Raw genomic sequence first — 15,093 nt, 5'->3', positions numbered from 1 at the left:
GTATGTGAAAAGGCCATTTGCCCCCCGCCCCCAGCAGGTAAATATTAAGCCTGCAGACCGGATAGGGAAACAGAGCCGAGGGTGGGGGAGGTTTGCAGGGGGGTAGTCTCAATTTTCATTTGCTGTAATGGAATGCACCGATTCACCCTCCGGGCAATTAGAGTGTGAATCTGTTTGGATTAAACGCTATATTCAGATTTCAGAGAAAGAGCTATCTCCCCTTCCCTCTCCCTCTGCCTCTGCCAGAGGCTTCAGAGAATGCTAATAGAACTGATAAGATGGCCAGCAGTCGCCCAGGAGGGAGGGAGGGGAGGGGGGTGGGAGAGAGAGAGAGAGAGTGAGAGAGAGAGCAAGACAGACGGAGAAAAGAAGAGAGAGAGAATAGGGGGGTAGATGATGTAGATGGAGTCATCTCATCTTAGTTCTCGACAGCAGCCAGGTCTTCTCCACCATAGAATAATGGGAAAATGGCGCTCATGAATAAACAAGGAAGAAAAATCATGAATGACAGGGGTATATTTACTCTATGGAGACTTTATTTAGTGACAAAAAAAACCAATAAAAACATTTAAAGTTTTTTAAGCCCAAGTTTCACTGCAAAGCATTGTAGTGTTTAAGTCAGAGCAGCCCGAGTCAGCATTCTAAATGCTCATATCACAATTTCTGTAATTACTCATTTGACCGCCTCCATATTACAACCAATTGGATATCTCCCCTTAATTTCATAGTTCCTGTTAATGCACAGGTCCATTAATCAAGGTGGTAATTAGAAACTGCGTCCTACTTTCAGGAAGGCAGAGCAAGCAAACTTATCTAAGAGTGGCAGTGCATAACTTTGTGAGTGGAAGGATATCTAAGCTCAAGAGTTGAGTCCAGGGAATGCTGATTGTGGATGCTACAATGCCAGTTTTGTGGTATACCAGACCAAGTTAATACTTACTTTGCTGCTTAGAGTAGTTTCTTATATTCCTTCCATATGAACATTTCGCCAGGACAAATAATATGTCTGTATGCAGCCTCCTAAAATGGCCCCTCACGCAAGCCATGGTAAATGGTAAATGGTAGGCATTTATATAGCGCCTTTATCCAAAGCGCTGTACAATTGATGCTTTTCATTCAACCATTCATACACACACTCACACACCAACGGCGATTGGCTGCCATGCAAGGTACCAACCACCATGGTTCTGGGAGCATGGGTAAGAGCGCCCCCCCCCCCAGGCCCCTCATACCTGCTGCAGGGAGGGCTGGCAGTGCAGCTTCTGGTGGAAGAGCTCGGTCAGGGTCCTGTTCTGCCTCTCCAGGTCGAACACCCGCATCTTCAGCTTAATGCACTCCTCCCTCAGGTCCTGCAGGAGAAACACGCGCACGTGAGCACCGTCTGAAGGCCGAGCTGAAGGCACGCAATACGCAACTCATCCTAAAATGTGTATTAATACCCCACCCAGAGCACAACATGTTTTAAACCAACCACATGCAGGGCTCTCCAATGTTTTCCCCCACTCTTCCAAGAAGACAGCTCTCTTCCAAGAGTGCATAATACTCTAGAGGTTGATGTGGGTGTCCTTTCCTCAGAGTATCTTCCGGTCTTATTTTAAGACGTGCTCGCCTTCCTCTCTTCCCCAAATTAGAATGCCAAATTGTGCCTCTTCACCAGCTCTCGACAGTGCACTCCAGAGTATGCAGGCTCTCCTCTGATACCCGCGCCCATGGGCCACTCTATGGGCCTTCATCCTACCTAGTGCTCTGCTGGGCAGACCTTGTGAAGTACACACTATTTTATACTGCACCACTTATATACTGTACATTAATAATAAATGAGTAAGACGCCACATTGAAATTGCATGGTAATTACTTTGTGTGGACTACTTGCTCAAAACTTTTTGAAGAAAGAGTCTACAGTCTCCATATCTTTTCATTTAGAAGAGGTAGCAATGTCATTTTACATATTTAACATTTCCTGATTTGTTATAACTTCATTTCAGTCCTGAAAAAGACCGTTCTGGGCCCAAACGCGAAAAAGGCACAGCTGTGTTTTTAGATGCGCGTGTGATCATCTTTAATAGAGGTGTACGGGGCTCCACACCTTTTGGTTCAGAAGGGCTTGTACCACATGGTTGGCCACCTAAAAACAAATGAAGATTTTGTCAGACAAGTTCCTCTCAGCCCAGCCAGGCCCTGGCTCTGGCTGCTAAAACACAAGCATGAGGGCCAACAGAGTCCCACATAAGTACAGGACACCTCCGGCCCGGATCAAAAGTACAATCACACCGAAACAATGGATCAAACCGAGAAGCCCCCGGCCTCAGGACCTACCTCATCGAGACACCTCTCGTACGCCTCTCTCTGGCTCTCGTTGGCCAGGACCAGGGCCGAGTTCTCCGCCTGCGTTTGGAGAAAAGAGAAGAAGAGCGTTTCATCTCACTGAAACAGCCCCACTCGCAGCAAAACAACCCTTCCTGGAAAAAAAAACAATTCTCCCCAGGCTCCTACAGTGCCTTTCTGCACAAACAAGCTTCGGTTCGACTCCCTTTCAAAAGGCCGAAAAAAAAAAAAAAAAAGTCAATCCCGTTCGCCAATCTTTTCCCCCACAATAAAGGGCTGATTTAATTTCACGGGGACTTTGAGAGGCCCTCTGAAGGTTTATTTTTTTTTTTTTTATTCAACCGTAGAGAAATGAGTTGGTTTTTCTTTCCCCCTCGAACAGGCGCAGAGAGCTTGCGAGCCCAGCGAAGAGGATGCGCGCGGCGTGTTTGTTTCTTTCCGTGATCAAAAAGCAGGCCTGCCGCACGGACGGCCAGGAGGCCCGGCCACTGACAGGGACCGCGTCAGAGGGGAGCCGGGGACGGAGAGAGGGAGAGATAATTGCCGACGGGGATGCCGACCCGAAATGCCTCTTCCACAGAGCTCTCAGACCCTCCACCAAACACTGCTCTCTAACAAGCCAAATGTGTCAAATCAGGCAGCTGGGTACTTTCTGTGATGTGGTTGGGACACACACACACACACACACACACACACCATTTTCTCCTAATTGCAGACATTAGAGCTATTCTTGGTATACACGGACTATGTGGCGGTAAATCTTAAAAACAGAAAGCGAAAAAAACAAGAAACAAACTTGGTGTTCGTAAAAACGCCTTTTTTCGACTTGTCTGAGCGTAGATTCTCAGGACAAACGAAAACCAATAACGTCTGAACTTTTCCTCAGGGGGGAGGCCTGACCCTCAGGCTGGTTTACAATCCACAGCCCCGCATCACGACTCCACTAGGCGGGCCACAAGCACAAACTAATAAATAAAAAAAACTGTTGTGAGCACGATCACGCTGTACACAGACGCGCGGTGCGAGGAGCTGTCAGGCAGCTGATTCACACACCGCCACCGTGTGTGCGCTGACCCCCCCCCCACCCCCCCACCCACCGCTCCATCTGCTGCTCCAACCACAGGAGCTGCAAGGTAGGAGTTGTGCGAGGTTGCCACGGGGAAGAGGCGACAAGCATAGCGAGGACGACTCCACCGCCGTTTCTCGACCTCCGCCGACGGGGGAGGCAGAAAAGAAAAGAAAAAGACAAAGAAAAGCAGTTTGCCTTGAATCATATGTGCATACCAGTATACCATGAGATGTACGTATGCTTTGGTCTGGTCACAAGAGGGACTTTTCTGAAGATCTGTTAAAGATTTGTGGAATTGTTCAGGCTCTTTGAGGCAGGAGTGGAAAAACGAACATAAACAGATAAAAACAGCTCATTTAAATAGTCTTCTGCGGAAGTTTCCAGCAAGGCTGCACCCGGCTGCACCTGAGACTTGGAGCAGTTGGGCTCTGACACAGCGAGCTTTGTTGCAGAACTGATATCAACGTTCAGTTTTTACCTCAGCGTCTGCTGCACGACGCTCTCTCCTCCCCCGCCCGCTCTGCTAGTTACGTCCGCGTTTTGTTTTGTTTTTCTCCCGTTTTGTTTTGATCAATTTAAAATGGGAAAGAAATACAAACCCCCGAAAAAGCGACAGAGTCTGATCAGAGGAGAGAAGGCGAGTGGTGGGAGGCTGGCAGAGGGGAGCAGATGGCGGGGCAGTCCTGAGATGAGTAAACGTGCAGACGCAGCCTCATTTGCTCTGAATACATTTACGAGGCGCAACAATTTGTTTTAAATGGAGGGAGGAGGCAAGGAAAGGTGAACAAGCACACTGATGAATCATTTGACATTTTCCTTCGCAAACTTTTGGCGTGCACTTTTCGACACGGCCGGGCCTTCAACTGTGCTCTAAATACACAGCAGGCCTGTCACGCGACAGAACAGAACAAAGCCACGGGCTCTGTTCAACACACGATAACTACACTACATTAATGGCATCTGGCAGACCCTCCAGAGCGGCCTACAGTTGATTAGACTAAGCAGGAGACAATCCTCCCCTGGAGCAATGCAGGGGTAACGGCCTTGCTCAGGGGCCCAACGGCTGTGCGGATCTTATTGTGGCTACACCGGGGATTGAACCACCGACCTTGCGGGTCCCACTCATGTACCTTAACCACTACGCTACAGGCCGCCCATAACTACAAGCTGTGTGGTCAGACAGGCTCCACTGAGAGTGGGTGGCAGGTCGCTGCCGGCCAATGCCTGAACCGCTGGCTGTGACACTGCTTTGCCATTTTAGCCCCCTTTCCCCTGCCGGAGAGAGACTGGAGCTGTTTAAGTCTGCTGTTTGACACTCGCCTAGTTTTGATGAGGGTGACTGATATTTTGAGTTTGTTCTTTGAATTGAGTACTTCTTGTTTACTGTGGCACCCCTATATGCATTTCAGTGACTGCCTAATTTGTTATTATGCTTGGCTCTGTAAAAACGTTCTCGTCATCCGTTCCACTAATAATTATTGTTACTCTCAGAAGATGGAGACACCTGGTGGCCAAATATAGAGTAGCCCTTTCATTTAAATTCTCTGAAATCCGTTAAAAATTCAACTGGCTTGCCTGTGAAAACTGAACCCCAGATTCATCCAATTCTGTGATAATCATTGGAAATTACTGAATTCACTTTTGAAAATTATAATGTTCATCATCACCAGAAAAGACAATCAAATGTTTTTAATCACATCCATCAACCAGATGGCACAGATAGTGTTCATCAGGTCTTCCGCCTTCAATACTCAAAGCCAAATAATCTACTGAAAATGAGCTGGCTTGTTCAGAAACTCATTCACAATATCTGCAGTGCCATTTAGGGGAATATATATCCTGACAGCATCTATCAACATAATCCTTGGTAGAGAAAAAAAAAAAAATTAAATTAAATAAAACATAATCCTTGTCAGCTGTTCAAAAGGAAACACTTTCCTGAAACTGACAAAATACCTGCTTTCGCTTTGCAAAAAAAACTATCTCTCTGAAAGATTTAAACATCCAATGGTGATTACACAACACAAAATCTCTGAACAGCTCTTCAGAGCATACTAAAACACCTTTCAATCATTGATGACAAGTAAAAAATAAATAAAAGAATGGTTTTGATGCAAATTGTTTTGGTAATTGCGGATATATTCAATGACTAGTTCAGCGATTTGTCTTAACTTAATTTTCAGCATGCTAACTGCTTCAACGTAGCGACTACTGCACTTCAATCCAAAAGGAAAAAATCTGTTTCGCCAAAGCTGCATAAAATATGTTGCCATTTCCTGGACTGTCCTACAACATATTAATGTGTTATGTCCATTATGATAGAATAGAAACAGACACAGACAACAGAGTGCTTAATTTGAACGAAAAGTCAAAAACAAGATTAAGCAAGCTAGCTGGAGCATGACATGAGTAAGTGAAATCACTGTAAATATTATTAGCCTGTGGCAAAAAAAAAAGTTATCACACAAACAAATATCCTTGGACTCCTTTGAGGACAAACCTTCACTGGATTTGATGGAAAAATAGTTCCCTGAGAGAAATGCATATAGGCAGTCTCCTCCACCCCTAGTGTGGCAGACTGTGAGAATATCTTCCAATCAGTGCATTCAAAACGAAACGGTCTTTTGGAGTGTCACAAACCCATCTCATTGTCTGGCAGTTTCACCAGACAACTGTCACTGTAGTTTTGCACAGTAGGATGGAGTTACAAGAACAATATTATGATATGCTTAGACAGATAACGACAGATGACCGGCTCTTCCTGTTGCCAGGACGTCACATCCTATATGACAGGGGTGTTCACTGTTACTCAACAGCAGGTCCCTCCAAAAGTGTGTAATTACTTAATTTACTGCTAATAGTTACCAGTACTCAGTGTCTTTAAAATATTTATTGCAATTAAAAAATTCACAGGACAGGCCAATCGCATGACATATTGTTTTTGTATTGCAGGACATTTTTTAGATTAGATTTATCTGCGGTATACTGTATGTGCACGCAGCTGGATTGTCCATTGCCAATCCGCAAGCTGGAGTGGAAATGCAGTGGGGAGAAAGAATTTGTATAACTACTTTTAACAATAATTAAAACGTGCATTCTAATGACCAGATATTTCCCTGTACTTTCGAAACACTCAGCTAATCTCAAATATTGGCCTGCCTCGTGCAAGTCCACAATCGATCAATTGCACATAGTATATGCCCTTCTGTGCATTTGTGATTATCATATGAATGTGATAATTTATCACAATTATAATTATTTAGCTGACGCCTTTATCCAAAGCGGCTTACAGTTGATTAGACTATGCAGGGGACAACCCGCACTGGAGAAATACAGGGTTAAGGGCCTTGTTCAAGGGCCCAACAGCAGTGTGAATCTTATCGCAGCTACACCAGGGCTACACCAGGGCTACACCGGGGCTAGAACCACCGACCTTCCAGGTCCCAGTCATGTACCTTAGCCACTAGGGTACGGGCCGCCCCGATCAATATCATTAACATGGTGGGGTTTTTCCTCTCCACTGCCTCTCCCTCTGGCCAGAGGGGGGGAAAAGGTTTGAGGTCTTCACATGGCACATGGGTTTCAAGAGGGTGATATGTTGCTGTTTACTTATTATTCCTTGGACATCACAGACTGATGAAGAACTGTGTCCTTTGACCTGAGAGATACCACGTCAGGAATTACGGTGACACACTATACTACCTTGAGAGCATCTGAAGGACATCTGTGGCGAATGAAAGGCGCCGAGCACACGGACTGCTTGAAAAACACATCTCTGCACGGCTACAGCATTTTGTATTGGAATTTGATTACTATTCCATTCGACTCATACCGCCATTCTACTGCCTGGAATTTTCCACAATTCGAAGCATCCATTATACAACAACACAAATAAAGACGCTTTTTTATTCAAGGCCACAGAATTTCAGATCGTGGGTTGTAGAATAGTAATATTTTCGGTGGCAGAATTGTCCATGCTTTTCACGGGGGGTGGGGGGGGGGACATGGTCTATGTACGCAACAGAGCGTACAGACAGACACAGGCTGTGCAATATGAGCCCACAGACAAATACTCTCTCGCCACCATCACCTGGTTTACCTGTGTTGTTATGCGAGAGAATGTGCCACACCACAGGCCCGTGTGTTTAACAACAGGGCAGCGGAGAAAGGCAGCTAGAGCAGGAAGAAGAACAACTAAAGTACAAGAGCAACTAAATGTTCCTGGTATGAAATGTAGAAGTTACAAGGAAACACTTAATATTATGCATAATCTTCCGGTTTGATGAATGTAAACTAAGGGATTTAATTGAGGCTTTTACAGGTACATATGAAAGATATTGAACCGAAGAGTTATTTTCACGTTGAATTCTGTCAGTAGAACAAGGGACAGTCCTTAAAGGTAATTCTGCATAGATTTTTATTTATTTTTTTACGGGGGAATTGAAAACATTGCTGGGTCTGGTAATCCAGGCAGAAACCCTCTCGATCCAGGCTTGCCTCAGCATTGGGGGCTCTCTACACACGGAGCACATGAACAGAGCTGAAGAGCCTGCACTGGTCACGTATGCTGGTGTTCGTATTCGCTTCAAACCCCACAGTGGCCTGTCAGTCAGTGTTACCATGCCCCATGCAGGTGACAAAGACAGGCAGATGTACGCAGTCACAGTATAACCTAGGAGCAAGGTTCATTATAAAAGTGTGAGATGACTGTTCTGTCAGAATCAATAATTTATTTGTAAGCCTTGGATATCTGGGAGGAATTCGTTCTTTCAAAGCCCCAAAGTTCCTGAGCTCCGATAAATCTAGTGTTTTGTAAGAATGAGTCCCTGATTTACCACTCCATAATTTAAGAAGTGATAGAAAAATGAGTTAGAACAGCCTTTTATGGAACCTTGTTGACACATTTAGTTGTTAAAAAAATAAAACTTTCCCCATCCCTCCCTACCTCCCTGTGAACCTTAATTGTTGTCTTTGTGATTTATGTAGTATTTCGGTATTTTTAGTTGGCTAGGTAAGCAGTATTTGGATAGTTAAGCTTGGTCACTTTTGCTTTGTTGTTTGTTTGTTTATTTGTTGATTAAAAAAAATATATAAAATAAAAATAGGCCCTGGTCCTTTGTTGTACGGGTAGCAATTGAAATTGTACTTCCCTCTAGGGTCTTTCAGCGTACTTACCCCTGGTTATGGGTATGCACTTTGTTGTACGTCGCTCTGGATAAGAGCGTCTGCCAAATGCCAATAATGTAATGTAATGTAACAAACAACAAGCAAGTGATGACAGGGTATATTCAGTTCCTCTCTGATCCTGTCCCGCTCCGTGGTGCCGTTGGTGCAGCATAGCGGATAAGGAACTGGGTCTTGCAACCATGAGGTCTAGGCTTTTATTCCCGGGCGTGACTTCCGAGATAATCCAACTCTTAAGTGTGTGTTCACTTACCAGCTGGGGTGTTACTGCTGCAGCACTGAGCAAGGTACTTCTGCACTTCTGAATCTGAACTGCCTCATTAAAATATCCAGCTGGTAAGAGAGCATTGCATATATATATACAATCTCACCCAGGTTTCTCCTAATGCTGGAATGTGACATAACTTGCTGTACTCTGCCTCCTCTGGGGTCCAGGTGGGACCACCGTACGCCCCTGTGCACTGTGCGTAGTGATCTGGGCGTAGTGATCTGTGCGCAGTGCGTAGTGATCTGGGCGCAGTGCGTAGTGATCTGTGCGCAGTGCGTAGTGATCTCTGCGCAGTGCGTAGTGATCTGTGCGCTGTGCGTAGTGATCTGTGCGCAGTGCGTAGTGATCTGTGCGCAGTGCGTAGTGCTCTGGGCGCTGTGCGTAGTGATCTGGGCGTAGTGATCTAGGCACTGTGCGTAGTGATCTGAGCGTAGTGATCTGTGCATAGTGATCTGTGCATAGTGATCTGTGCGCAGTGCGTAGTGATCTGTGCCCTGTGCGTAGTGATCTGTGCACTGTGCGTAGTGATCTTTGCACTGTGCGTAGTGATCTTTGCACTGTGCGTAGTGATCTTTGCACTGTGCGTAGTGATCTGTGCACTGTGCGTAGTGATCTGGGCGCAGTGCGTAGTGATCTGTGCGCAGTGCGTAGTGATCTGGGCACAGTGCGTAGTGATCTGTGCGTAGTGATCTAGGCACTGTGCATAGTGATCTGAGCGTAGTGATTTGTGCATAGTGATCTGTGCGCAGTGCGTAGTGATCTGTGCGCAGTGCGTAGTGATCTGTGCGCAGTGCGTAGTGATCTGTGCACTGTGCGTAGTGATCTGTGCACTGTGCGTAGTGATCTTTGCACTGTGCGTAGTGATCTTTGTACTGTGCGTAGTGATCTTTGCACTGTGCGTAGTGATCTGTGCACTGTGCGTAGTGATCTGGGCGCAGTGCATAGTGATCTGTGCGCAGTGCGTAGTGATCTGAGCGCAGTGCGTAGTGATCTGTGCACTGTGCGTAGTGATCTGTGGACAGTGCGTAGTGATCTGTGCGCAGTGCGTAGTGATCTGGGCGCAGTGTGTAGTGATCCTGCCGTTTGGCCAGTGTACCTCCAGCTCCCGCAGCCTCTCCAGGAGCTCCCTGCCGCTCTCCCCGTCCTCCAGGTCCGGCTCAACGTCGCCCTCTTCTGACTCGAAGGCCTCACCGCACTCCCTCAGCTCTGCTTCTTCAGACATTACCGCCTGTGTGGAGAGAAGAGTGGCAGGGTGAATCATGGGTACTCAGTGCGGCTACTCATGAAATGAAAATGAATATTAAAGGTTGCTGACAAATGGCAAATGGCTGGCATTTATATAGCGCCTTTATCCAAAGCGCTGTACAATTGATGCTTCTCATTCACCCATTCACACACACACACACACACACACCAACAGCGATTGGCTGCCATGCAAGGCACCAACCAGCTCGTCAGGAGCATTTGGGGGTTAGGTGTCTTGCTCAGGGACACTTCAACACAACCTGGGGCGGGATGTGAACCGGCAACCCTCCGACTGCCAGACGACTGCTCTTACCACCTGACAATAATTAATGGGTCAAGAACTAGATGCAGGATTGAACAGGGATAGGATGTTGACGTCATCAACGTTTACATGGAAACGAGAGGGGAGCTTCACCAATCAAGGAGGGTGTCGGGAGCAAGACATTGATTATGCCAATGGTTCTCAGCCTATATTACTGGGGTACCTGACGCTATCCAGGAAGTATAGCAAAAAAGTATCAACTAATCACCACTGGCGTTCTATTCTTACTAACGTCTTCTGTGATTGGTAGAGCTCCTCTGGTTTATATGCAAAAAAAGGTCAGGGTAAATGGACTGCATTTACATAGCTCTTTTATCCAATTCACACACACACTCGCACACCATTGGCTGCCATGCAAGGTACCAAATAGCTTGTCGGGAGCAATTGGGGGTTAGGGGTCTTGCTCAGGGACATTTCGACACACCCAGGGCAGGGGATCGAACAGGCAACCTTTCTGACTGCCAGACAGCCACTCTTACCTCCTGAGCTAATATCGGCCTCACGTCACTCCTTAATGTCAAACTACAATGCTTATTCTATTATCCCTTGTTCTGAAAACCTTAAACTGCCTTAAACTGGTGGGTTTGTAATCAGGGCATAGTCAATTTGGCCTATTTGGCAGTTCTTATTGCAGGTACCGTATTCAACCACCAGAGGGCAGTGAGTGAAGCTGGTTCTAGCCAGTGATATTGCACATTGCTGTACTTTTCATGGGCAGAACATTAAGCTATATTTTCTTTAAAAAAATTTCAACGCTGTAGCACACACATGTCAAATCATTGTTGAATATTTCCAGCATCACTCCATTACATTCAACGAGTCTTATCCAGAGAGATTTATAAAATAATTCAGTGAATAGGCTTTAGTTTAATGTGAAATCAGAGCAGGGGCCCTACAGCAACATCACAAAGCATGAAGTGCTAGAATCAATAGTGCCGTTTAGTCCACCGTCATCATGAACACGTCTCTCCACTGCATCCTGTCCAATCACTACAAGTCTAGATATTCTCCACCGCATCCTGTCCAATCAGTACAGGTCTAGATACTCCCCTCCACATCCTGTCCAATCAGTAAAGGTCTTGATACTCTCCACTGCATCCTGTCCAATCTGTAGACCAGAATGAGGAATGGAGATGCTTAAGTAAGGAAAAGACCGGACTTCTCCCGCGGTTGCTGAGGAAGTAGTGTCTCTACAAAGGTGACATTAATACCGACCAATAGCCCTGCATCTGGAGGGCGTTTCTAGCTCTACCTGTTCCAATGAGCAGGCCAGTGAAGCGGATAAATGAGGCTCCCCCTCTCTGCTCTTTTTCTCCCCTCAGATGTGTGGATTCAGGCCCCACAGAGGCCTGGTCTCGGCCTGCTGTCACAAACCAGCATCTGTCCTGCAGGGTTGCGTGGCCCGTTACTGCAGCAGGAACACCCACGGCGGAGGACCGGAGAGTAAGACTGCGGCCCAGATGTCAAGTTTCAGCGAGAAACCAAAACCAAGAGGACTCGGTCAGACGAGGAGGAACCAGACAGCGGCTCTCCAGAGGAGTTCCCTCAACGTCCGCTCTGCCACGCAGCAAGCAGCAGCTCCACGTAGGACAAAAGAAGACACACCCAGCACCGTGCCAAACGCCACTGGAGACGCAGGCCTTCGATACTCCCCCAGTCAGACTACAGTTTAAACCGAGTGTAACGCGTATCATATTACACATCAGCGACGCGACGTGATTCAGGCCCTGCAGGTTGCTACTTCTGTGGCATCCATTTTAGGACATCCTCAGGTATTTGCGGTCTAAAAATCCCTCGGCTCAACCCCACTCGTCACCCCAGACACCCTTCTGTTTTGTGCAACTTGTAATTCCATTACTCACACTGGTGGCTAACAGTATCACCACTTTAACAAACATTTAACCGGACCATTAGATAACTGCCAATGTTACTTAATTCATCAAAAAGTGAAAAGAACATAAGTATATGCATCTATCAAGCAACATTAAGCCAACTTAATAAACAAACTACCATTTGTACCCAAACAGTTAGAGCCTCCACTCAAATATAATCACGTTATAGCTACCTACAGTACTAATCCGGTAAGCCAGCGACGGTGCGCTAATGCTGCAGTGAGCCTGACCAGCAGGCTTTTGGGCACGGGGAGAGTGTGGGAAGACAGTGACTGGATTACGCTAACTGCGCGATTAAGCAGGACTGAGCCCAATGATCCCCAGTCAAACACAGCGAGGGCAGACAAACAAACACAAAAGCGTGATAACAGCCAAGCCACACTTCCACTTGTCTGGCCTTTTACCACTTCGACAGAGATGAGATCAAAGCTTCGGTTTCTCCTGACATCATGCTCTGGGCATGTGAAGCTTTAATGCCAGCTGGTGACGTTCATGCCCTTTTTGGGGGGGCAAAAACAAAAATTTCAAGTGCCACATCCCCTTAATGTTAGCATGCAATTCCTGATGAGCGTTTACATTCTGAATATTTAAATGTAGTATGCCTATTCTCAGTGTCATTATATGGGGTCCACATTCTTAATGAAATCTGTGAATCTGCCCTAGACACTGAAAAGGCACCTAGAGCAACTAAAGGAATGTAATTGAGAGGGACTGACACAGAGCAAACTAAAGACTAAAGGTTTCAGGTTTAATTCTGTCAGTAGAACAAAGGACAGTTATTAAAAGGTACATTTCTGCAGTTTACTAGTGTGTGAAAACTTTGCCAGGTGCTGGGAAAGAGACGTGTGTAAAGAAATCTGACTGCCAGTGCCAGGTCATCTGACCACTTTGACGGCAAGTCTGCAGCCTGCAGCCCACCTGATCACCAGTCAGCCCAGGTCGGCTCATGTCACCCCGCTTCTCGTTGGCCTCCACTGGCTTCCTATTGCCGCACGCATCCGTTTTAAGGCCCTAGTGTTGGCATTTCAGGCCTACCACTGTCAGGACAGCAGAATCCCTCCCCCTATTTCGACGCAGACTCAAAACCCACCTTTTCAAACTCTACCTTAGTCCTCCCGCCTGATTTCCCCCGCCCCTCCTTTCTGATATCCCTATCCTTGACTAACCCCCCCCCCCCCCCCCCCAAAAAAAAAAAAGATTTTGCACTTATGATGACGACTATGTTTAGAACAGCATTCCATGTGTGTTTTCCTAGTTCTAGATGTGATGCTTTGACTTATGGTAGAACCTATGCACTTGTAAGTCGCTTTGGATTAAAAGCGTCTGCCAAATGACAAAAATGTAAATGTAATGCAGTGGCACAGTTGGCCTCACCGTGCTTTGGGTAGGTTGGGTTTAGGTCAGCCAGGATTCCTCAGGTCATTATGGAAAGAGCGCCCCCTGGGGGTTCACCAGGGGCCTGCAAGGCGTTCAGTTCCAGCACTACTGCAGCACAGCGTGGCAGCACTAGCTGCAGCACAGAGTGGCTTTGCTGTGTGGTACATGCACTCAGGCTCCTCTGGGACTGTATGGGAGTTTAGGCCGTGCTGCTAAGATCGCTCCACACAAATGCAGATAATGCCCAGTTATCCTCAGCTTTCAATTCTCGCTGCTGCCATCTACAGAAGTGGAACAGGCCGAAACGCAGTGGGCGGAGGGGGGGTTCCACTGAACCAGCGGGGGCGGGGGCGGGGGTGGGATGGGTGACCCGTTCCCGCCCTTTCCCGCCCTTAAAGGCTGCCTCCCCTCAGACGACCTGGATGGTTTACAGCCACCTGGGGCGGCGTGTGAGCTGCTGTGGGGATATCCAGGCTGCTCCACTGGAGGCCCGGCCCGGTGCCTCTGAGGCCGGCTCAGCCAGCTTCCTGCGCGCTGTCCAGCCGGGGCACGGAAAGGGGAGGAAGCACGTCATGAAAACAAAAACCCGTGCCAAAGTTCAAAGTGTGAAAAACTATTTTTTCCAGAGGCCCAACGCTGAGCGCTTGCTGCTTAAAATAGGCTTAATTAGGGTCTCTCTTCAGTCACTCAGTGTCCTAAGTGTGAGTTCAGTCATTCTGTGTAACGGTTAAACCGATTCTGGCTTCGAGCAGTCTGAGAGCTGGCAGAGGAGTCCGTATCGGTAGGTTTATAGATGAAAGACCCAGCACTTTAATCTGGGTTTTAATTAATTACACACGCGGTCTTATGTGGCTTAATCTTTTATTTTAACTCGCCGTTTTAATTGACTCACCACTTTTAATCGTGTTTTAAACTTGGTCATGTCCTCATTTAATGTGTTACACGTGTATTCTGAGAGCTGACATTTTACAGTCCCCTGCGAACACACTGGATAAAATCCACTTCTGTTACCAATATCTAACCACTACAAGTTAAGCTCCAGCTCTCTCAGCAGTAGACATGAAGTCACTGAAAAACACACTGAAATGAGGATGGGTTCTAAATCCCAGCTACACAGACAAGCAGTTCAACATGCCAAGCTACACATATATAAAACTTTTGTTTGAAAAGGCAGGTACAATGTACAAATAACATCTGGGAATCATGTGCTGGCCCCATAGTTAAGTCTCAGCTTTCGGTGGAAATACTTTATGGGACTGGATTTAGACACGGCAAAAGTATTTAAAGCATTCTTTTGCCACCCCCTTTTCTACCCAATTGAATGCCTCAACCCCTATTGTGGAGTGTGTGCTCTCCTACGAAACACACGTCAGCCTCTGCTTCTTATAGCAAGTAGTTAGCAAGAAACCCC

General features: G+C 46.7%; 1 protein-coding gene across 5 annotated transcripts in view; it reads right to left on the bottom strand.

Annotated features, from left to right (window-relative positions):
- LOC133109889 (nck-associated protein 5-like) overlaps positions 1-15,093 on the bottom strand; it is a 73,163-nt gene that overhangs the window by 13,845 nt on the left and 44,225 nt on the right. For all 5 annotated transcript variants that reach the window (XM_061219624.1, XM_061219622.1, XM_061219626.1 and 2 more), the window contains exons 4-7: positions 9,943-10,074; positions 2,317-2,385; positions 2,087-2,125; positions 1,233-1,349 (exon numbers count right to left, since the gene is read on the bottom strand). In XM_061219624.1, the coding sequence (XP_061075608.1) occupies positions 1,233-1,349; positions 2,087-2,125; positions 2,317-2,385; positions 9,943-10,068 (351 nt within the window). In that variant the 5' untranslated portion in view covers positions 10,069-10,074. The remainder of the gene's footprint in view (positions 1-1,232; positions 1,350-2,086; positions 2,126-2,316; positions 2,386-9,942; positions 10,075-15,093) is intronic.

Source organism: Conger conger, chromosome 14 (genome assembly GCF_963514075.1).
Source record: "Conger conger chromosome 14, fConCon1.1, whole genome shotgun sequence".
Lineage (NCBI taxonomy): Eukaryota > Metazoa > Chordata > Actinopteri > Anguilliformes > Congridae > Conger > Conger conger.
The sequence above is the reverse complement of the archived record's forward strand: the minus strand, read 5'-3'. Positions and strand labels throughout refer to the sequence as shown.